Source organism: Lissotriton helveticus, chromosome 5_1, assembly GCF_964261635.1.
Source record: "Lissotriton helveticus chromosome 5_1, aLisHel1.1, whole genome shotgun sequence".
NCBI classification, from domain to species: Eukaryota; Metazoa; Chordata; class Amphibia; order Caudata; family Salamandridae; genus Lissotriton; species Lissotriton helveticus.
Window position 1 is genome coordinate 385215809 of NC_136065.1, and position 24340 is coordinate 385240148.

The 24340-nt window shown below is 42.9% G+C and overlaps 1 protein-coding gene across 2 annotated transcripts in view; it reads left to right on the forward strand.

Moving 5' to 3' along the window:
- ECE1 (endothelin converting enzyme 1) overlaps positions 1-24340 on the forward strand; it is a 420365-nt gene that overhangs the window by 284416 nt on the left and 111609 nt on the right. For both annotated transcript variants that reach the window (XM_078642557.1, XM_078642558.1), the window contains exon 8: positions 8647-8835. In XM_078642557.1, the coding sequence (XP_078498683.1) occupies positions 8647-8835 (189 nt within the window). The remainder of the gene's footprint in view (positions 1-8646; positions 8836-24340) is intronic.

Genomic DNA, 24340 nt, shown 5'->3' on the forward strand with positions numbered 1-24340 from the left:
GGCGCTGGAGCTGTTGAAGCTGGGGCAAAGAAAGATCTGAACCTCTACTCTTAGACTGCGGCAAGTGGCCATCTTTATTCAGGGATTTTTGTGCAGTGTCATCATAGAGGATCGGGCACATAGTCACCCTCTTGACTTTTCACTAAAATTCTAAGAACAATCGCATATGATCTTGGCATCCTGGATGATACTGCAAAAGCAAAAAATGGGAAGCAGTGAATTTGTCGTACACAACTCCATTAAACAAGATTCATTTTAAGGCCAAGAGCGCTCCAGTTCAAAATATTAGATTTAAAAAGTAGTCTGCCTAAAACTCAAATTGATGAGATTCCTTTGAGAATACATTTTATTAGCAAGTATTCTGATGCCTTGCTGCGGTAGACGTTCCTGATATCTGCCTTTAGATGTCAATGTTGGGATGGCTGCTGGAGCGTAGTAACCAAGCGAAGGAAAAGGATACAGCTCAAAAATTGACGACAAACTAGATGTGGAAAAGCAACGTAATTAAATAGCAAAAAAATATTAAGGCAGGGCTAGCTTGTAAGAATGGAGTCTGGTTAGAAGAGTAAAAATTCTACTTTATGGAGCATGCCTGGATAAAGTTGAAGACTTTTGGGCACTGCTCCGCCAGAAGAGACGGTAAAGAAATTGAGAAAACTCAGACGGGAAAGCAATTAACTTACGAGTTTGGATACGATTTGAAAAAAAGTGAGAAGACTCAACAGGTTGTGTTTTTGTAAAAGAATGCTGGGAGATGACTGAATTATTTATGATGCAGTATTTGCAAGAATGATGTGGTACATGATATAACAATTCAGGGTGGTTTTGATAGGCACAATATATCCTATTTTGCGTTATGAAGACCATGACGCATTTGTGCTTCATTGCTATAGGTTGGTTTGAAGCTCTCGTCCATCCAGGTACTCTGTACAATAATATAAATGTGGATATTGAGCAGCGGAAGCAGGTGGCACATAATGCTATTGAGCAGAGAGGAGTGTAGGAGTTTTCTTTTCTTTGATTGCTGCTTCTAGGTCTTTCTAAACAAAAGTGATATTTCTTTTCAAAGTCCTGCAGATTTTGATTTAAAATGCAGTGGTCGAGTGTCCCCAATTTAGAACATCTGCCCCACTTGGTGTAGAGGACTGGCACATTAGCCAGCTCGAGTAACTTTCTTCAAGCATTATTCACAAGGGAAAGTATCCCTTGACCAGTATCATATCATTGAATTAATTCATATTTTTTATATAGCTTTTAAATTTATCTGATTGTACAAAAGTTAAAAACCCAAAACATCCAAAAGTGCAAATATACAATTTTTCAGTTTGGAAATATATGTTAGATTTGTTTTAATAAATCATCGTAGTTTGTAAAAAGCACATGGAAATTGGTACATGTAGTATATCTCCTGAATCAACCACACAACCATCCTCACCTTTCGCCGAACACCACACTAACCTTCACACATCACATACATAAACAACCCAGCCAAAAATTGTATACACCGTTGCAAGTCACGGGGAGACCACTTCATAAGATATCCGTGATTGCGTTGCCTGCTGGGATTACACAACGACCACAGAAGTCTTGCCAACATAATTGTTTTCTCACCGAGAGGTAATTCAGATTTCCTAATGTGTGATGACAAATACCTTTGAGCAGGTTAAATAACGTGAAGTTGTTTACCGACACACCCATTTGAAGTCCGAGGTCCTGTTGTGAGCATGCTGAGCACTCAATACGGTACCTGATGTCTTGGATAGCGTAAAAAATAATGAAGTGATATCCTGACATCCCAGTACCACTGAAGATGCGTGGGGCTCAGTTGGGTGCATGGCGTCCATTTTCCAGATGGATCAGTATTTTTATCTTAACAGTTTTCTTTTTATTAAAGAACATGACCGGGTTCAGTCTGTATTCATTCCCTTGTGTCATGGGGAATGATCAATTCTGAGAAGCGGTGCATAATCAGAGTAGGCGATGCCAATTAAAACCTGCCAGTATGCAGGCTGCCACACTTCACGCCACTGATCCCTCCCCCTCTCTACAATAGTTTGCTCTAACAGGAATACCGCACTAAGTCGTGCTCTGCAGTTAATCTTGCCAACCGGAAAATATCCATCAAACCTCGCTGCAGCTGCCAGAAGAAGGATTCTCAATTTACCTGGATTTATTTGAAAGTTAAGCATGTAAAGTTCTTTGACTAATGACCTGGCAACCTCTTACTAAAGCCCTTCCAGGGGTCCCTTTGCAAGGAAAACCCAGCTTATTCAAACTGAAGCAATCGCCTGCCTCACTGCAATCCGCTTCAGTGCTAAATTTGAGCCAGTGAGGCCCTGGCACTTATTTTTTTTCATCAGACTTTCAACTAAGCAAAGCGAGTGAAAGACATAAATGGTAAAGGAAGAAGAGCAGGACAGAAAAATCTTGAAAATAGGAGAAAGCAGGAAGAAGCCAGAGTGAGATAAAGGGGCAGGATTGATGGTGGTGGATTAAAAATGTATTATGTTAAATGAAGACTATGCACCCCAACATTCACTAGTGTCGGCCGCAGGCTTATGAGCCAAACATTGTGCCCCAGCACTTATTCTTTTACAAATGAACCCTGATCAGCCATATTAAGATGGAAAGAACCCACATTTTAAGGATATTGGTTATTGGTTATAAGCTGTTCAGGAGGTAAATATTTATTTATGAAGAGCTCTCACAAACTGACATAACTTGTCAGTAAACTTAACTAACAGCAGCAAAGTCACCCAGGTGAGTTGTATTGATAGGTGTGTTTGTCTCTGAAAAGTGGAGCACCGTGAAAACTGGCAGTGCACTTTTGTGTGTGGTATGTTCTAGGCCTGGGTGTGAAATTGTGCTCCGCTCGCATAGTTTTTTCCTGCACAGCGTAGTGCGCCGAGTACGTGGAGCAGAGTTTTTCCTAACTCTAGTTCACCAATGTTAAGTTAAGGAGCGAGAAATCTTACTCCAGACCACCTCCTTGCGAAATTTCTCAATGCTGGCAGTTGCATATGGCCGCGACCGCTCTCATTGAAAAACCTTCCGTTCGCGTAGAGGAACCTCCTTGAGTAGAACTGCGTCAGAAAGAAGCAGCGCCCTCTTGCGCTACGTATGGTGCTGTTTGCGGTGATTTTCCAGCACGGGACAATCTGCGAACATTGCCCAGACCTAGTATGTTCACCAAACAAATCCACCATTTTAACTGCTAAATTTCCACCTAATGTGCTTACAATTTTTTTTGATTGATTAACTGCAAGCACTGATTCTGATGCATTACACAGACTAGTGCAAAATTACCAGACAATGTATTTCAGGGGCGTTTTCACGTGGGATATAGCAATTGATGACTCAACAAAGACAGTAGTCCTAGAACTATGTGGCAATGTCTTTAATCCTCAAACACAATTTCTAACAATTCCTTCCAGTTTTTCAGTCTGTAAATATTTGACCAAAGGAGGCGTGGGAAAGTTGTTCTTATATCTCAAGTTTACATCGTAGATGTCATTAAAGATTTGACCATTTGGTGTTGCCGATCCCCTGCATGCCTATTATGGACATGTATCAGACTCTGGTCTTGTGTACTTTCTTTGACCAGAGCATCTAGGACTTTCGGTGCTTATATTCTGCTTTATTTATAATACAAGGGTATTTAACTTTGTGGTTTCGGAGCAGTGTTGTACAATTTGAGGTGGCACTTCAGCACGCTACTGAATTTAAAGCACACTACGTTGATGCATGAAACCAGACCAACTGCAAGCAGTGAGTCATCGCATCCTTATAGAAAATAGTCTGCAAGCTTAAGCTGGCCTCGACCAAGGTTCTCCTATAAAAATAAGTTGCCTTGGTGAGCATACAAAAAAAATGTATAGCAGTCAGCTTTCTTAAAGACTTAAGTGGATGAACTGCAGTAGCATTATTTTGTCAGTTGTATAATACTGAGCATGGGCTGTATTGATCAGGAGCCTATCAGTATGATCCCAACACATGGCTCTGTTTCGATTGATTAAAAGGGCCCATGGGTTTGGACCATTTTGAGCAGAATCTGTTTGGGCAGCCCACACCTCTCGGGGTTGTTTTGCGGTCCAAGGAGGTACAGGCAGTCATTAACTTTTTTTGTCTTCTGGCAAACAAAATACGGCAGATTTATGAAGTTCGTCCATGAAGCAGATTTTTCCCAGATTTAAATCAGTAAGTGAGCTAGAAGAAAGCAGATTTCACATTTTTTGGCACATTTTTCTCCCTGCCCTACTTAAAGCAAGTGTTACAATTCCATGGCAAGATGTGGAAAACGTTCGGTTTTTGTGGAAGTCTAAACCACATCCTTTATTTGAATTGAGAGGAAGCACATTACATAATAAAATCTTAGAAGTTGATATCTGAATAAGAAGAGATGCCAGGACAAAATAATCTACTACACATGTTCGCAATAAATAACTGCATAAAAGGCCATGCTAGCCAGAACGTACTATATGAACGCACATGGGCGAACTGACCTGCAGCAATAATGTAATGTATGCAATCTGAAAACAGTCACACATGCTATCTCTGGAACACAGTCAAAGGGGGAAAAAAACGAGCCGAAGTAATTTGATGTATATGTCTGAGACTATGCACCTGGAACTGATATTTAAACACACCGAGGCAGTCCGTGGACGTTTTTCACTCCCTGCCGCCTCTTTCTGTTTTTATGACACCTTAAATTCCTAAAATATTTTAAATGAAACATTGCCTATAGCCTGTGCCTCCTAGTATGCACTCACTGTGCAATGTGATTCAAGTACTGTGTGCTCACTTCTTGGAATCTAATCCCTTTAAAGATAGTCATAGATCTTGCGCGCCGTGACTTGTGCGGTAATCGGGCAATATAACACTTTTTGTAGTGCATAGTACAAATCGTGCTCTTTTGTGGAGAATGCACGGGTTCTGCTCTGCAATCTCGCACTTTTTTCAGCTGACCACGCGTTGTACATTTTCCCGCGCAGTTCTGAGCTGTGTACCGATGTCCCCACATTCGTATCGTGCACACAAATTCTACATTTTCGTTCCTATTGTTGTTGGACACAGATTGCGAATGAACACCCTCGTCTGTGGACTGTATACGGATTGTGATTGGTCCGTCTCGTTGTGTTTTTTTTCTCGCCCCTTTTCTTGGTGGTTAACGAAGTGTACCTTTCAGATATTCCCGTTACTGTCGAAGTGAAGTACACCCCCCCCCTGTTTGGCCCCAGTGAAAACTGAAATGTCTCCAGTTATTGCGCCCTGCCACAATCCTGATTTTGCACGGTGTGCGGTGAAGGTTTCCCCGACTCTCCGCCCCCCTGAGGCCCAATGAGTCTTCTGTGGGTTTTTCCCACTGCGTCACAATGGTTGGCCGAAATACCATGGCTCCTGCCACAGCGACCACCACTGCTGTTCACTTTGTAAATTATGTCGAAGTCTTTCTGCCGCAAACAAACAGTGTAAGCGACCCACGATGAGTGAAAATTATGGCTAACAAAATATCACGATATATTACATCGGCATGTTAACTTTGCTTGTAGCAGAAGAGTTTATTTTCAGCAAAGTCGGTAGTTGAACCTCTGGAGAGCACACGCAACAAGCAGTACTCATACATTGTAAAAAAGGTACATCAATGATCGATATGTCTTAAGGCACGTGAATTGCACCCTCGCCCCTGGGGCTCCTTGGTGCTCAATACCAGATGTTTGTTACCCAACTCTAGTCATTTGATCGAACTCTGAAGGATGACAGCCTGAGTGGGCCCGCTGGGATTCGAACCTGCGGATAGGAGGACGCATAGAGATTTCAGGAGCAGATGCATGAACCATGACGCTTTAGACCGGGTTGATCTCTTTATCAATACTCATATCCTTACCTTGCCTTTATTTGCTTTGTCTTTATTTGATATCAGTTGTATCATATTTATTGTATTATGTACCTCTTCTTCTTCTTTATAAAATAAAACTCTTTGAAATAAAATAAAAAACAAGAAGAAAAAAAATACTCATATCCTTGCAGCCGCTGACATTACTTTGCTATTCATGCCAGGAGAAGATGAAACCCAAGAAATGATTAGAGATGGGTTAAAAAAAAGTGTTTTCAAATGCAAAATATATAATAGCTACCTTTACAGTAACATAATTTTCCATATCAATAAGAAATGTATTTTTCACCATATAAAAGTGGACATACATTTTAAAATCCTCGACCCCAGTAGTCCTGCTCCCCCCGGGAACTAAGGCTTATCAGTGTATCACAGAAAAATCATTACATTGACAATGGTATGCCCCTATAACCGATCAGTGCTGCCACATTTTTGTTCTCTTGTGCGAGCATCCTTTTATCTTTGTAGGCTTGCTTCTCGGCCAGCATACACCAGTCCATGCCTTCCATCCACTCAAGTATGGGGAGGCAGCCGCTCACATTTTTGGGCAATTCTCAGTTTAGGAACCATCCGTCCCAACGTGATTAACGGTTTTTGGTGGACCTCCCTCGCACCAGATGTTAAGAATGGTCAATTTAGGTGAGTCATCAATTTGTGCCCTGCCCCTGGCAAGCCCAAACATTTTCCTAGACTGGCCCAAACTTGGAGCATAACCAAAGTAGGTGGATAAAAGTGCCCTTTTGCCTACAACCCCTCGCATATATATCAGACTCTAACCTCCCCTTTTCCTCAGCGCAAATCTGGTATTATAGGATCTATGGAAAATAAGCCATTGGACCAGTCTGAATCCTGCTCAAGTTGCTATCTTCATGAGAGCTCAGCGATTCTTCCTATTCCATGTCCCTCAAGTCGTTCTCATGGTCCATGTTCAATTGTATACTTGTATTGCAGGAGTCTAACAAGTTTCTTATATGTCAACGTATGTCCTTTTTATGGAGAGGTTCAGTGAGCAGCCTGTCTTCTAGCTGGAGTAGGCCCCTCTACAGTTGTTCCCCTTGGATGTTTCTTACTTGTAGGTTTCTGAATGCATCATCCTAACCTCGTCTGAAGTGAGTAACAGGACATCAGGGCGCTATCTTTCCATAGATTACCTAGTTTGCTAATTCCTATACAATCTCAACCATGGAATCTCTGGAACTTCCCTACTTCTGATAAAATATCGCAGTCCTGTAACGGTGTTTGTTCGTCAGCCTCTTAGCCCATCCCAATTATTTAGTGGCTGACCTCTATACCGCCACCACCTCGTTGGTATGCAGTGGGAGGTACTTGCTTTGCCTCTATAAGGGAGAGGTTCGGCTTTCATTGATACCCATCATATTTCAGACTTATCAACTTGATGTCCTAGCTACAAGACACACTTGTGACGTGTGAGAGTGCGGTCTGTATAAGTGTTGCTTTCAAGTGATGCTCAAGCAATTAGGTCCACACATAGTAAATTGTATTCCACATTTAAGTGTGGAAAGAATGTTTTAAATGTAATTGTTACAAATTGCACGTTATATACATCTCCCTCACACTTAAAAGAATAATTGAGTTTTTTAAGTATGCCAACAAAATTCTAAACCAATGGCGAGATATCTTGTTTAGCACATTACAAGGTGAACCTTGGCATCCATTTACACAAACTTTGGAAACTGATATCCTGGAGAAAAGTAATCAAATCATGCTGAAATTAAGGGGTTTCATTGGATGAAAGGATTTTTATGCCCCTCGATCTCCTTCTTCCCCAGGCCAGTGTCTGGATTCGCCAGGTTATAGGACTGGCTCTGAATATCTCGATCATAATAAAACCTAAAATAACACCAAACCACAGTGGCTCCAATTAATGGGATTCCAGAACTATTCCGATAATTGTGCCAGGTTTCCTAGATGACACAAATGTTGACCTCATAATGTTGATTCCAGGATGTTCAACATGCACTGGTTGCATTGACCAATTAGAAAAACCACAGATTGATCTGTCACCTGATCGATGGATAACTGGTTCCTTAAATGCACTTTTTTAGGCAGATTTACAGAAGACTGTCCTGGATAACTTCGCCATTTCTCTCTGACTATTTAGATGGAGGTGTCTTTCTATGCCATATTTGGCGATAATGCATTTAAATTCTCCATTTAGCAAAGAGGTTCTGGTCTATACGCACATGCGTGGTTTTCTGGTATCCAGTTTCTTCACAAGGATGGGTGGGCTGTGTCAGCCAGTCCTGTCTATTGTAGGGGAATTGGGATTATGCTCTAGTCATTTAATCAACTCTGGTGTCTCGGAAAAACCAGTAGAACTGAGGAGAGGTGATGGGAGGTGTACTATAAAAAGATTTTGCTGCACAGAAAACTCTCCATGGGGACAGATGGGTGCATGGATTTCGTGAAGCCATGGACCGCAGTATAGCTGGAATCACTGATACTAGATTGGCCCCAGCAAAACTTCATTGTGACAGAAATTCCAGTTACCTCCCATCCCAGTTCTGTCAAGTGTGTGAACAAAGCAAATGCCCTCTGTATCTGATGTTCTACCATCCTTTTTCTTTTCATCTTCTGTATTCCCTCAATTCTTTACCTGCTTCACTCTGTCTTCTCTCATGCATCCTACTTTGCTCGGTTACTAAAGCTCTTTTGTCCTCTGGCCCCCTTCCCGGTGTCTTGCAGCTTTTTCCTGTTAAATCTCAAGATGTCTGGCCTTCATCTTCCTGCAGGTACTGAACAGTTACCTGGATTTCATGGTGCAGCTGGGAGTGCTGCTCGGGGGTCACGAGAACACCACGCGGCAGCAGATGCAGCAGATTCTGGACTTTGAGACTGCGCTGGCCAATATCACCATCCCACAGGAGAAGAGGAGGGACGAGGAGGTCATCTACCACCACATGAGTGCTGGAGAACTGCAGGTAACCAGAGATGTCCGCTTTTGCGTAAAGTAAAATGTGACCGCTTCCTTTCCACACATGTCAGAGTCGGGGACATTGAATCAAATGCCACATGCACTGCACTTTGCAAATGCATCTGTCTTGATGCACAACAACCACACTAGTCTAGTTTTGGGATCCACCCATTACTAACACACAAAGCCAATGCACCTGGGCCCCATAATTTACACAACTACCGCTATTTCAGTGCTTGGGCCTACATAGAACTCTGCCACTGCAACTCATTTGTTGCCTGAAGTACGCTTTGCTAATCCAGTGCTGTTGCGCTTGAATTGTTCTTCTGAAGTCTGTACACCTCCACCCTGAATGAGCCACACCTTGCATAAGGCGGTTTTGTAGCCACATGTGCACAGCAAGTGCATAGCTCCTCTGAGTGAAGGTTTCATTATTTATTGTATGTTTTTTAATTATTTTTTTCTCTACTCAAAGCTCAGAAAAGGTGGACGCTTGCGAGAAAAGCTGTTGTGAGCTACTCTAGCACCATGAGCTAATCGGATGAGGTGCTGTTTATTGGGTCATACATGCCTTTTTAAGTTACCCCGCTTAGCCAGTTGGGTGTATTGAAGAGTGTATACCAGGGTTTACCAAGCCGGGTGATCCATCAAGCCCCTGTTCTGCTAGACACTGGGTCGGTAAAGTGTATCACGGAAAGCCTGGCAGGCTAGAGGATCTGTGGCTAGTGGGGCCTCTGGTAAAGCAGTGAGAACTTGGGCTATGAGGCACAGCCTACGTGAGGGAGGGAACCAAGACTTCCGGCGCAATGACTAAAGAAGAGTAAAGTCTAGCCTCTGTTTCAGAAGTTCATGACTGTCTGCAGGGGATGGAGACTGCAAGGGGGAATGGTTATGGGAGAAGTTGAAGCCTACGTATGAGCATACGAGTTAGGGGAGATATCTCGTGGGAGACATCACCCCTAACTTGCATGAGGGAGGGAAAGATTGGTAAAGCAGGTGTCAGAAGGTTCTGTGGTAGGAGTAGTACCTGCCTTTCTTCATAGGGTAGCAGTGATGCAAAGTAAGGCCAGAGGGTAGTAATGGGATATGTTCTGTGAGAAGATAATGTCTGGACAGATGGTGTTGAGTAAAAGAGGATAGGAATCTTATGGGGCCTGGGAATCGGAACACCTTTAAGGAAAGCTGTAATGGGCTGGTTTCCCCTTTTAAGGGCTTGGGTGGATTTAATGTCAGTCTGTGGAGTCTCATGCCTGCTTCTGAGTAGGTGTGCTTGGGGCAAAAGGAAAGGAGGGGCAAAAGGCAAGGATGGTCAATACCTGTAGAAGGCTTGTTGGAAGAAGGGGGGCTGTCGGAAAGATGTGGTGATCCCTGTGGGGGAGGGGGGCTTAAGAAAGGAGTACATGAAGGTGCCGGAGACGGTGGCATCCGGGATTAGGGGATACCTAGCATTATGTGAAATTTTCAATGGCATAGCCTTGCATATTGTATGCCTATATCAACTTCTGTAATGCAGCAGAATCATTTTCTACTACCAGGTATCACTTTAAGCTCTGGCACAGTCCAATTGATCTTAACAGTTTCAAGGTGTTATGAGCCTGCTGGCATTAGGCTGTTGTGACACAATGAACCTGGGCAGCATGTTAGTGGTGCTGAGATGCAAAGCCTTGGCCACACACTATTGCAGCAGAGTGAACCGGGCCAGGGAACTAGCTTTAATCGGAACTGAGGATTTACCGTGGCCTTGCATCCGTGAACAGTTATCCTGGTACCATATGTCAGAACACAACGTAATGATATTCCTTTCGGGTAATCTTTGGGGTATTAATCTTTCAGAAAGTCTGAGGATATCTGTTTTTTCACATTGTAAAGACTGCTGAAGGCTGAGGCAAGGGTGTGCGAGTCTGGCAATCTAGTAAAGCTTGTCAACGTGGGGTACTTGTTTTGTGAAACCTGTTAGTGGCTCTTAGGGGAAATTATTGCATAATATTGCTCGACATAACGACTTGTCAGTGACCGCAGATGGAGACAATTTAAAAGATAGAATAATATCTTAATTTCGCAAATTATATAGTTTCCTTTGAAGCACACTCATCAACCATTTCACCCAGTTATTTAGACAAGTTATTTAGGACAGATTCTAAAAGATGCCTCCCACACCTTGGATCCCATCCTATAAAAGCTTGGTGACCCACTGATCCTTCTTATTGACTTCTAAACTGGAGGGTGCCTCATCTTTGTCGGATTAAGAAAAATGTTTAATCTGTGATGCTGCCTTTTTCGGGCAGCAGTGGTTAATTCCCTTTCTGTTGTGTGTAATAGAAGTTTCTTTGTTCTCTGCTAGGAGTGGAAAGGAATATAGAGGTTTCTTTTGCTTATGTATCCAATCTTTAGGTGTGGCATTAGCCAAGACCTTATGATTTTATTAAAATTAGATGCAACATATTACTTAGTGACTTTAAGCCAGCAGCCGACTTCGTCCATTGGTGTTCTATGATTTTAATTACTCCCAGTACAGCATACAACAAGCGGTGTTGGCCAGCACTCAGCAGCCATTGGCTTATTTCACACAGAGTCAAGGGCTTCATCCCTTTCACAAGGAGCACGTCCACACACCAAGTAGATTCCTAAAATGCCAAAGACTGCTGTTGCAAGGTGTGTGGTTTGAGAGCAAAAAAATATTTTACTTTAATTAAATGGTTGTTTTTTTTGTAAGGGCCCTGACCGCTTACCCAGAAATAAAGGTTTGCAAAAATAGAGCAAAATAAAGCCAGCGTCGATGAAGCCAAAGAGTGGTGGCAAACGTTCGACCTATTGACTTTCCCAATGATTGTTTTCTGTGTGGCTGTCTCACTTTTTATGTGACACTGTGATGTGGTGATTATTACTGGGTTTGCATGCTTTGGACAAGTATGGTTATGTTTGTTTTCTTTGCATGTTAACCCTAAGATTTAAATATACTTATTACGTCAACTAAGTTGTAGCGTTGCCACTTCTCACACTACAGTTGGGGGGAGAATAGATCTGTTCGAGGCATATGAGCTGCAGATCTCACACTTAGCATTAGATCGCCATCTGGTGTTTGGCTCGGATGTTTGCATGTTGTTGTTGTCGTCTTGGAAGTATTCTTTGTAGTCACGTGATAGGTGATTACTCCCTTGGACGATAGTGCGCATGGGCAACGATTCCATCCTTAGATTGTTTTTTTCCTCCATTAAGTTCAGATGTAACTTTTCCGCTCCGGTTCGAAATCTACTTTTCAAACTAGTTAGACGCAAAAAAACGTCCTTAACTCTTCAGATTAACTTCTAAACAACTATAACCTTCGACTCGACTTCATCAGCTCGATTCCGGTTGTCGACACGGGCCGTTGGGCCTATCTGCGCCGTGAGGCCTACAGCTCATGGAAAGGACGCCATTCAAGAAATGCCCCCAGTGTGGAGCAAAATTCCAGCAGAGTGACCACCACAAGGTCTGCAACCTGTGCTTATCACCTGAACACGACGAGTTCAGCTGTCCAGCCTGCGCATCCTTTCGATCGAAGAAGACCATTCGAGATCGTAGAGGCCGTCGACACATCATGCAGAAATCGCCACCGGAACCGGTGGACATCTTCGAAGACCCAGCTGTCCCAGAAGAAGATTCAGAGGATCTCTAAATCGTTTCAGAGGTAGATGGCTCCGATGGCTCCATCCCTCTGGGTCAAAGAGTGAGTACTACTGCCCCTACCCCCACCCCTCTACCAAAATCGAAGGCATTGGTCAGCACTCCGCCTGCTGGGCCCAGTCGTGACCAAAAACATACTTCAGGAGCCCCGCCTTCGGGCCCGGCTCCAAAGAAAATCAAAGCGCCTTCCGGTAGCTCGGGACAGAGGAAACCGTATGTGCCAATCCCACCAGCACCTTCGGCACCGAAACCAAAAGAAGTCCCGGCTCCAAAACCGGTTCCGACGCCGTCGACTTCTAAAGACAAACCGGGCCTGAAAATTTCCACGCCCTTAGACAAACCGTCTTCGAACGCTTCCATACCGAAACATCCAGTTTCGACTCCGAAACCAAAACCCTCAGAGCCAAAAGCTACTCCAAAGGACACTATCACGCCTCCTAAGGCTAAGGACAAGAACAAACACCAACCCCTCTCAGAACCGAAAAAATGGGCACCGAAAGCGGTTTGTGAGGAAGAAGAGCTTTTTCATCCAGATCCTATTGATCCAAAGCAGAAAAAGATTTATATTGATCCAAAGACAGGACTTGTCACCACTGGACCATATAGAAGGAGGAAGTTAGACACAGCACCTGTTCCTCCAGTGCCTGTGAAGGAGGACTCTGCCACATCGCCTATGTACCCTTCTTCTCTATACTTCCTTCTAACCCACTTCCTCTACCTAAACCTATTACACCTCAAACTTCTCCACCTCAAACTTCTCCACCTCAAACACCTCCACATAACGATGATGATGATGACATGGGGGCAGGGGGTGACCCAGATGACCCTTTCACGTACCCAACTAACCCACCTGATTGGGAGTACCCTGTCCCACAAGACGTACCGGACATCCCAAGTCCACACACATACCCCTCAAAACCATCTCCTCCAGAAGACAGTATTGGTTTTGGACACTTAATTAATAGGGCTGCCATCTATCATGGTGTCACAATGCACTCCGATGAGGCAGCAGAGGACTTTTTATTCGATACTTTTGAACAGTCCCAAAAGTCAGTACAAATATTACCCATGATTAAAGGAGTCATTAAGCATGCCCCCGAAGTGTTTAAAGATCCCGTACGTGCCAGGATTCTAAACCCTAGAATAGAGAAAAAGTATAGGCCTGCCCCTGCAGATCCTGCCTACATTAAGGGACAGCTGCCCTTAGATTCTCTGGTCGTTTCCAACGCTAGGAAGCGCGCTAACTCCCAAACCTCAGGAGAAGCGCCACCTCCTGATAGTCCAGGCTGCTAGACGCTTCTGGTAAAAGAATAGCTGCCCAGGCAGCCAATACCTGGCGCATAGCTAACACCCAAGCACTGCTCGCAAGATATGACAGGGCCCATTACGACCAGTTAGAAACCCTACTACAACATTTGCCTGACCAATATAGAACACAAGCAAATGATCTAATCCAGGAGGGTAAACTAATTTCAAATGCATTATTAAAATGTGCACTTGATGCAGCAGACTCTGCCTCTCGAGCCATAAATACAAGTGTGCTCCTTAGACATCATGCCTGGCTCCGCATCTCAGGTTTTAAGCAGGAGGTCCAGACTACTATCCTTAATCAGCCGTTTAACCAACAACAACTTTTTGGCCTGGCTGTGGACACTGCACTAGAAAAAATGAAAAAAGACGCTGAGACTGCCAAATCCAGGGGAGCTTTACAGTCCCCACAAATACGAGGCTCCTTTCGTCGCTCCTTCTACAGAGGAGCCTCCAAACAGATGGGAGTAGACAACTCATCTTCCTTTAAAGCCACTACACAAACATCCCCCAATAGAGTATGTTTTAGAGGCGGATACAGAGGAAACAGCAATAAAGGAAGCGGTCGAGATAATAACACCAATCGTACCTCTCCCACCACAAAACAGTGACTTCCTTCTGCTCCCCCCACAACATCCCACTCCAGTCGGGGGGAGATTAGCACAGTTCCTACCTGTCTGGAATTCCATCACAACAGACAGGTGGGTGAGACAAATTATCCAGTATGGTAACTGCCTAGAACTTACAGCTACCCCTCCACATATACCACCCAGGCAGCGTCCCATGTCCACAGAACATCTTATGCTACTAAAACAAGAGGTTCTCTCATTGCTTCAAAAGAACGCAATAGAGATTGTTCCATTAGAACATCAGGGAACAGGGGTTTACTCACTGTACTTCCTAATACCCAAGAAGGACGGGACACTTAGACTAATTCTCGATCTCCGGCCCCTCAACCTATATATACACTCAGATCATTTTCACATGATCACTCTACAACAAGTGATTCCACTGTTACAACAAGGCGACTTCCTTGCCACACTAGATCTCAAGGACGCCTACTTCCACATTCCCATTCATCCTTCTCACAGCAAGTATCTAAGGTTTGTACTGAAAGGACAACACTATCAGTTCAAAGTCCTTCCATTCGGAGTGACAACTGCACCCAGAGTGTTCACAAAGTGCCTTGCAGTAGTAGCAGCACATCTCAGAAGACCACAAATCCATGTCTTCCCATATCTCGACGACTGGCTTATAAAAGCCAAGTCATTCAATCAGTGTGTTAATCACACTCGTCAAACCATTCAAACATTACACAACTTGGGGTTCACGATCAACTACACCAAGTCGCATCCCCAGCCCTCTCATTTACACCAATATCTGGGACCCACAATAAACACCTCTACAGCTCTAGCATATCCCATTCCAGCCAGGATAGCGAGCATTCAAGCCTTAGTCGCACAATTTCAAAACCAACACTCTTCCAGCCAGAGTGTTCAAGCAACTCATAGGCATGATGGCATCTTGCATTTTTATTGTACCATATGCAAGACTTGAAATGCGTTCAGTACAGGAATGTCTAGCACAACAGTGGAATCGGGCTCAAGGACAACTTACAGATCTGGTGTTGGTGGACAGCCGCACACATCGCTCTCTGCAGTGGTGGAACACGAAAAACTTGTCCAAAGAGTGGCTGTTCCTCGAACATGTTCCACAAATAGTACTTACAACAGACGCTTCACTCATGGGATGAGGAGCCCATCTCCTCGGACATACAACTCAAGGCAAATTAATCACTCAATAAAAAGTGGTCCACATCAATCACCTAGAGCTACTAGCAATATTCCTAGCACTAAAATCTTTCCAAATGCATGTACAGAACAAAGCTGTCTTGATAGGGATGGACAACATGACAGCCATGTACTATATACAAAAACAAGGAGGCACACATTCTCTGGAACTGTCCCAGCTTGCACAGAACATTTGGAGATGGGCCGTCCCTCAAAATATATATCTACTGGCCGAACACCTTCCAGGAGTTCACAATCGGATTGCAGATCTGTTAAGTCGACAGACACAACAGATTAACGAATGGGAACTACATCCACAAGTTCTTCTACCATTTTTTCACAAGTGGGGCCAACCAGACATAGATCTGTTCGCCACACACAACAATGCAAAATGCCCAACCTTTGCCGCCAGGTTTCCACACCCGTTGTCCATGGGCAATGCGATATGGATGAACTGGTCAGGCAGATTTGCATACGCTTTTCCGCCACTCCCACTAATTCCACTAGTGGTACGCAAGCTCCGACAACAGTCTCTCAAACTAATTCTAGTAGCTCCCACATGGGCTCGCCAACCGTAGTTCACATTTTTGCTAGAACTCTCACTAGTTCCGCACCAAAGACTGTGCCTGTCCCCATCCCTACTAACGCAGAACCATAGAGAGATCAGACATCCATATTCAAGTCTGGCTCCTGAAGTCTTAGAGTTTGGTTACCTTAACCTGCCACCAGACTGTATGAACATCATTAAAGAAGCCAGGCGACCTGCTACTAGAGCTTGGTATGCTGCAAAATGGAAAATATTTGCCATTTACTGCACCAATAATCATAATTGAGCCACTGGATGCTTCCATCCAGAAGATCATTTGCTACCTACTGCATTTACAAAGATGTCATCTGGCATATTCATCCATACGTTTACATCTAGCTGCACTCGCTGCCTACTTACAAAACAGACAGCACTTGTCACTATTTAGAGTCCCTGCAATTAAAGCCTTTATGGAGGGCCTAAAAAGAATCATTCCCCCTAGGTTACCACCCTCCCTCCAGTGTGAAACCTAAATATTGTTCTTACCAGGCTCATGGGGCCCCCATTTGAAAATTTACACAAATGCGAACTACAGTTCTTCACATGGAAAACAGCTTTCCTAATTGCCATTACCTCTCTTAGAAGTGTAAGTGAAATTTAAGCGTTCACTATACAGGAAGCATTCTTACAGTTACATTGTAACAAAGTGGTCCTCAGAACAAATCCCAAATTCCTTCCTAGGGTCAACACTCCATTTCATCTTAATCAGTGGAGTTGCCAGTGTTTTTTCAAAACCCAGACTCTGTAGCAGAAAGAGATCTACACACCTTAGATGTTAAAAGAGCACTTCTTTATTACATTGACAGAACAAAATCCTTTCGCAAGACAAAACAATTGTTTGTAGCTTTCTCACCACCGCATAAAGGAAATCCCATCTCTAAAGCTGGGATTGCAAGGTGGATCGTTAAATGTATCCAAATATGCTACCAAAAAGCAAAGCGCACATTAACAATTCCTCCTAGAGCGCACTCCACACGCAAACTAGGAGCCTGTATGGCTTTCTTAGGGAACATTCCCTTAGAAGACATCTGTAAAGCAGGAACATGGACTACAACACACACCTTTACTAACCACTATTGTGTTGACGTACAAGCCAAGCAGCAAGCTGCTGTAGGCCAAACTGTTCTCAAAACTCTTTCAAACTACTGCAACCGATACAGGTGACCACCGCTAGGGGAGATACTGCTGTATAGTCTATGCTAAGTTTAAGATCTGCAGCTCATATGCCTTGAACGGAAAATGCTACTTACCAGTATGCATCTGTTCTTGGCATGTAGAGCTGCAGATTCTCACACGCCCACCCGCCTCCCCGGGACCTGTATCTGTTCCAGTTCTATCTTATATAGATATACACACATGGACATCTTTTTCTTACTACTAACTCCATCATTTCCCATCATGGCGAAAAACAATCTAAGGATGGAGTCGATGCCCATGGGCACTATCGTCCAAGGAAGGAGTCACCTATCTTGTGACTACAAAGACTTCTTCCAAGACAACAACAACATGCAGACATCCGAGCCCAACACCAGATGACGATCTAATGCTAAGTGTGAGAATCTGCAGCTCTACATGCCAAGAACAGATGCATACTAATAAGGAGCATTTTCCTGTCTTTGTTTAGCCAAACAAATACAAAACAATTCAACAAATTGACCCACATTTCACTATAAAAGAATATTTTGAATACAGGGCATCAGTTGTGTGTTTCTCAGTATGCTGCGGAGTTTATTGGTTTACCATCAGAGCGGTCCCCTCGCTCATTATCCACACAGACAGTGACTTTGGCCAAAGGTGACCACCTAAGTGCAGATGAAGGTCCATGGACTGAGATTAGAAGTAGTTTGGGAAGTCGCAGAAAAAATGTCCTCCCGGTCCTTCCTATTGGTGCATTCCCTCCTGACTCAAGATTCACAGATTATTCATGAGCTCCAGTTTCACTCTTTCTCACATGTTCTGTGTCAATCCCAAAACCTTGTTTAATTAATTGTTTTATATCATTGCTTCGATTGGTGGCATGGTACCATAACTAAATTAAAACAATGTACATTAAGAGTATTCAGTCTGTGTCTGCTTTTGATATTTAAACAAAATAATTGTAAAGTAGAGGTGGAGGCAGGTTTCCTTTCATAAGGTTTATTTATAATAAAGGATAAACAGGTGGAGCCAGGAAGCACAGCTGCACAGTAGCTCAGGAAGGCTTCAACTGCCCCACATTAGAATACGAACTTACAGGAGCAAATGCATTCTACAGAGTGGCTCGCTCTAACACGAGCCTTAAAGCAATACACATGAAATAAGTGAAAGCACAACATAACACACCCCCCCCCTCACAATAATAAACAAAAGGAACTCCAAGGGAAGTGAAAAGGAAAAGAAAGAAAAGGAAAAGAAAAACAAAATGAAAATTAATAAACTACTTAACGTAATCCTTTAACCAATAAGGCAACACTCGCGTCCTATTGGAAACTTTAACAGCAGGTAATGTGGGTGTTGAAACTGTATCACTACTAACACTTTTATCACACTTGTGACTGGTGTCGACAGAGCTGGGTTCATGTTCAGCATGACCAGGTTTATGCAAGGATTCATTGATTTGACAATCAGGAGAAACAGGAGAACCAGTTACCACATCCCCCTCCCTTAATTGAGGAAGAGAAATACTAGGCGCAAGTTGGGACTGCAGCTCGCTGCCATGAAAGTAATCTTCAACCCAATCAAAATTAGTAAGTTTGCCCTTCACGATTTTGCCCTCATCATGATTCTGACCAATATCCAAAGCTACATCTTTCAGGTTCCAAACTTTCCCATCACTTAACCTGATTGAATTCCTAAGAACTTCAAGAACCTGTTTAGGCGAATCAAATTTATTCTCACCTTTCAAAACCTTGTAAGGTTTCTTAATCCTAACCCAATCTCCAGTTTTTACAATGACATCTTTCACACTATGGCGCTGATCATAGTAAGCCTTACTCCTGTCATGCACCAATTCCAAATTTTTCTTGACCTCAACAGGTGACCACTGTTGGACATTGTCTTTGAATAACCAGCTAGGGTTAACCTTACACCTGGGTAGCCTACCTCTCATCATCACAAAAGGGGAAACTCCTGTGCAATTATTCAAAGTCACTTTGTAAGACCACGCAGCCTTTTGTATTTCCACTTTCCAATCCAACCCTTTGTAATTTGCAGCTTGCAAAATGCCTTTAATCACCCTGTTGAAGCGTTCAACAGTTCCATTCCCGCTAGGATTGTACAACGAGGTCGTTTTGTGTGTAATACCACACTTCACAAAATAATCTTTCGCAACTTTGGACAGAAATTGTACACCATTGTCCGTTAAGATATTAACGGGTAAACCTTCAACTATAAAAATTTTATCTAAAAACTTCAACACAGCCTGAGTATCCACTCTGTCCACAAATTTAACTACAGGCCACTTGGTAAACAGGTCAATAGCAACCAAACCATATTCTTTCGGGTCACCTACAGGACCAAATATGTCCACAGCGATAGTTTCCCAAGGCATGCTAGGAATGAGTCCATCACTCATAGCTGGTCTCAAAGTCCTCAAGGATTTGTCTGCGGAACTGCAAACAGGGCAACCTCTGACAAAAGTCTCTACTTCACTGTCAACTTTTGGCCACCAAAACAAACTTTTAACAGATAACTTAGTCCTTACTATACCAAAATGCCCCTCATGACATAATTGTAGGATCTTTCTTCTCAAACCAAAAGGTGGAACAATCCTGTCCCCTCTCAATAAAACTTCCTTCTCAAATGATAATTCAGATCGTACCTCCCAAAACAGCTTCACAGTGCCAGATAAAAATCTTTCTTTTGGCCAACCGTGACAAATAAATGTTGAGACTTCTACTAATTCCTTATCTGCATTATGTTCTCTTAACCAATCCTCCCTGCTAATGGCCGGGAACCCAGAATCGTGTATAAACGCCACACTAATGTTTCCCCAAGGATCGTCAACACATTCTTCCAGAGGGGAAGGAAGTCTTGACAGACAATCAGCAACAACATTGTCTTTTCCCGGTACATATGTGATATTGTAAATATATTCTTTCATGCGCATAGAGATCCTTGCCAACCTAGCAGAAGCAGTAGCAGTGCCATCAGTGGATAAAATGTGGACCAACGGTTTGTGATCAGTCCTGATGTGAACCATTTTCCCCCAAACAAATGCACGAAAGTGTTCTAAAGCCCAAGCGCAAGCCAAAGCTTCCCTTTCTATAATAGGGTATCTGCTTTCAGCTGGTGACAAAGCCCTGGATGCAAATAAGATGATTCCGTCTTTACCCTTTTCATCCACTTGTGACAAGACTGCGCCCAAACCTTTGTCGCTTGCATCAGTTGTCAGAAAACAATCCAAATTAGGGTCGAAACTAGACAAAGCACTCACTTTCTGCAACTCCCACTTGATTTCAGAAAACTCTTTCTCACATTCTTTAGACCATTTAAATTTTACATTTTTCTTCAGTAAGGACCTAATGTTGTATACCTTTGAAGCAAAGTCCTTGATGAACTTGGCACAATACTCAGCCATTCCCAAAAAGGATTTGATTCCTTCCTTAGAATCAGGTGCAGGTGAGGTAACAATACTCTCTATTAGTGAAGCTTTTGGTCTGACACCCTCCTCACTAATTATATGGCCAAGATATGAAACACTTCTTTCGCCAAATTTGCATTTAGACAATTCAACAGTCAAACCAGCAGAACTAAGTGTGTTAAAAACTTTCCACAGTTTCGTGTCATGATCTTCTTTGTCAGTGCCAGCAATTAGAACATCATCCTGAAAAAAACAAATGCCATTCATATCGCCAAATAATTTGTGCATTAAGCGTTGAAACACTGCAGCGGCAGATGCAAGGCCGAATGGCATCCTTATAAATTGAAAACAGCCAAATGGTGTGATGAAGGCTGTTAGATGCCTAGACTCAGGTTCTAAGACTACCTGGTGGTAGGCAGCGGAAAGGTCTACTGTGGAAAACCAAGTCGCTCCCCTTAAGGAGGAAACCATCTCGTTAATTTTGGGCAAGGGGAAACGTTCAATCACAATATTTTGATTAAGATGGCGTAAATCAATACACAAACGGATTTTACCGTTGGTTTTCCTCGCTACGACTATTGGACTAATCCACTCCGAAGAGTCTACCTCTTCGATAACACCCTTAGTTAATAGGCCCTGAATTTCTTTTTTGACTTCGTCTCTTATCAACAAGGGAATAGGCCTAACCTTATGCACTTTGGGTTGTGCATTTCCTTTGAGCATGATTCTATGCTCAAAACCCTTAAGCTTGCCTAACTGTCTGCTTACCACACTGGCGAATTTGCTCTTCAATATATCTTCCAATCTGCTACACTCATCTACCACTAGCACCTTCTCCTTGCTATTAGGGTCTAAGATGATATGAAGATTCTTCTGGTCATACCACCCCAGAACAGAAGGTCCTTTTTTGGCTATGTATAACTTGCCCCTGGTCACCCTACCTTTAAAAATGAAGGTGAGCCATCTGAAACCCAAAAGGTCAATTCTTCCACCTGTATAACTCACCGGACTAACATCTGAGGCATTTAACTTATCACCTATTTTCTGTGTGAATTTTTTTTTCCTTCCATATCTCTTCGTTGACAATCGTATATGGAGATCCCGAATCTGCATATACCTTAACTTTAACACCACCTAAAGAGACTTCACAGATAGGTTTGCCCTCCATAGCTTCATCAGTAATGTTCAACATGTAATTGCCTTCCTCAGTAATGTTCAACATGTAATTTCCTCTCACATTCTTTACACAACCATCCTCATCTTCACTACTTTCATTAACACACACATCCTCATTCCAAATACATTTGACATTAGTACGCCTGCGGCACATTTTGCTAAAATGGCCTATAAGACCACAAACACTACACTTTTTCCGTAGGGCAGGGCATGACTTGTAGTAAGCCATATGTTCTTTGCTGCCACAACGGTAACACTTTCTATCTTCCATCTTGTTATCCATTCCTTGATTTTTGAAAGGTTGACCAAGGTTTTTATTTTGAACTTGCTTATTCTGATATTTTGGTGTTCCTTGGATTTTGAAGACAGCAGATGATGCCTTGTCTGAATCTTTAACGGTATCTTTAATTACTGTGGCACATCTCCCCGACATTTCCGATTTCCTCATTATCGCAAGTACATCGTCAAGAGGTGCATCGCCATTTACCCAAAGGCGGTCTTGAATCGGAGAATTGTCGTTGTGCATAACCAGCTGATCTCGAATAAGTTCGTCATTTAAGTCTCCGAACTTAGTCAATAGCAAGTTTTTTAAGATCAACCCATTCATCAACCAATTCATCCTTTTTCTGTTTTCTTTGGAAGAATTTGTGTCTCACTACACCTATACACACTTTAGGTGCGAAATATCTGTCCATATCAGCAATGGCATTGTCAAATTCACTTGAATCTGCATCAGCTAACTTCTGCATACGTGAATATGTTTTTAATCCTTTAGGACCAAGAGAATGTAGAAGTATTCTTTTCTTTTGCTCCGGTTTCATTTTAGCATTCTCATCAATTGCACAAATGTAATTATTAAAATATTCTTTCCATTCCACCCACTTCATGTCTGGTTGTGAACCAGTAGCCCAAAAAGGTTGTGGGGGACTAATAACAAAACTTTGTTGAGCCATTACTTCTTCAGAAACGCTTTCACTTTGGGATTGATCCCCAGAATCCATATATAAAGAGAGTACGTAAAAGGGGTTCTTCAATAGCACCTCATTCTCAAATAATACAATTTGTAATAAAAAAAAACCAAGTGCCCCGACAGTCTCACCTGTTTATCTTCACCCTCCTTACTAGAAACAATCGTCACTCAATAGTATGAGCCAGAGGCTGGGTTAACGCTGGTTCGTTTGTCTTTCTTTTTTTTTTTTTTTTTTTTTTTTTTTTTTAAAGTCTGCCTCAGTGACTGAGGAACCGCCGAAAACTTCACGACCAACCCAAAATGGCCGCCACGCAGGGTCACGTAACGTGACCTAGCGTGATTGTGTCATCACGCGATCAAACGCGTCACTGACGTATGGCATTCTGTGGTCGCGCGTCGGAAGATCGTGCTTAGAATCCAGCTCACGGTTGAAAGATGCTGGCAAGCGTGACCAACCGAAGCCTCAAAGTCAGTAAGTTTTCGTTGTAATAAAAAAATATACGAACCCGGAAATCTTTGATAGCTGTTGAAATGTAGATGGCTCGGAGGATAGTAGAAACGCTTCTCTTTTCTTCTTGTTAGACGGTAGTGAAAAGAAGGACAAAAGGAAAAAAAATAATCCTCACAAAATTGTAGGTTGTAAGGTGTCGATCCCGATCGTCGCCAATTGTAAAGTAGAGGTGGAGGCAGGTTTCCTTTCATAAGGTTTATTTATAATAAAGGATAAACAGGTGGAGCCAGGAAGCACAGCTGCACAGTAGCTCAGGAAGGCTTCAACTGCCCCACATTAGAATACGAACTTACAGGAGCAAATGCATTCTACAGAGTGGCTCGCTCTAACACGAGCCTTAAAGCAATACACATGAAATAAGTGAAAGCACAACATAACAATAATACTGTCAGATTTGTGGCCGGGCAGCGAAATCAAGAGCCAGGCACTGATCTTGGAAAGGATGGTTAGACATGGTGGGCGGAGCTTACTCTTTGCAAAATAACTTTTTCCGACCATCAAACCATACGTTATATCAGTATCTCTTTTTGACGCTGTTGAAATATGCACCTTTCAGTGTTTTCAAATTACAATGTCGTGTGAATTATAAGGTGTTGAGTAGGGTGGGCTACCTGATGAACAGGATGTGCAACTGATTGCCAGAGCAGCGCCCTTTGGCAAAGCCAATAGGTCTGGTACTGGCTGCCTACCTTTTGGTTTTACCAGGGCTCGTTTTGGCTTGTCGTGGCATTTGCAAAACGTTATTGTTGGGGAAGCTCCCGGACCCTCGTCCATCTATAAAATATTGGTTAAACGGAAAAATATTTTTGATCTCAAATGTACACATTGCTTTAGATGTCCCTGGCACTTCGGGGAACTATTTTGCGTGTGGATGTACTCCTTGTAAAAGGGAAGAATGTTGTCACTCTGAAATGAAGTTAGTAAATGGCTCACTGCAAATGAGATTA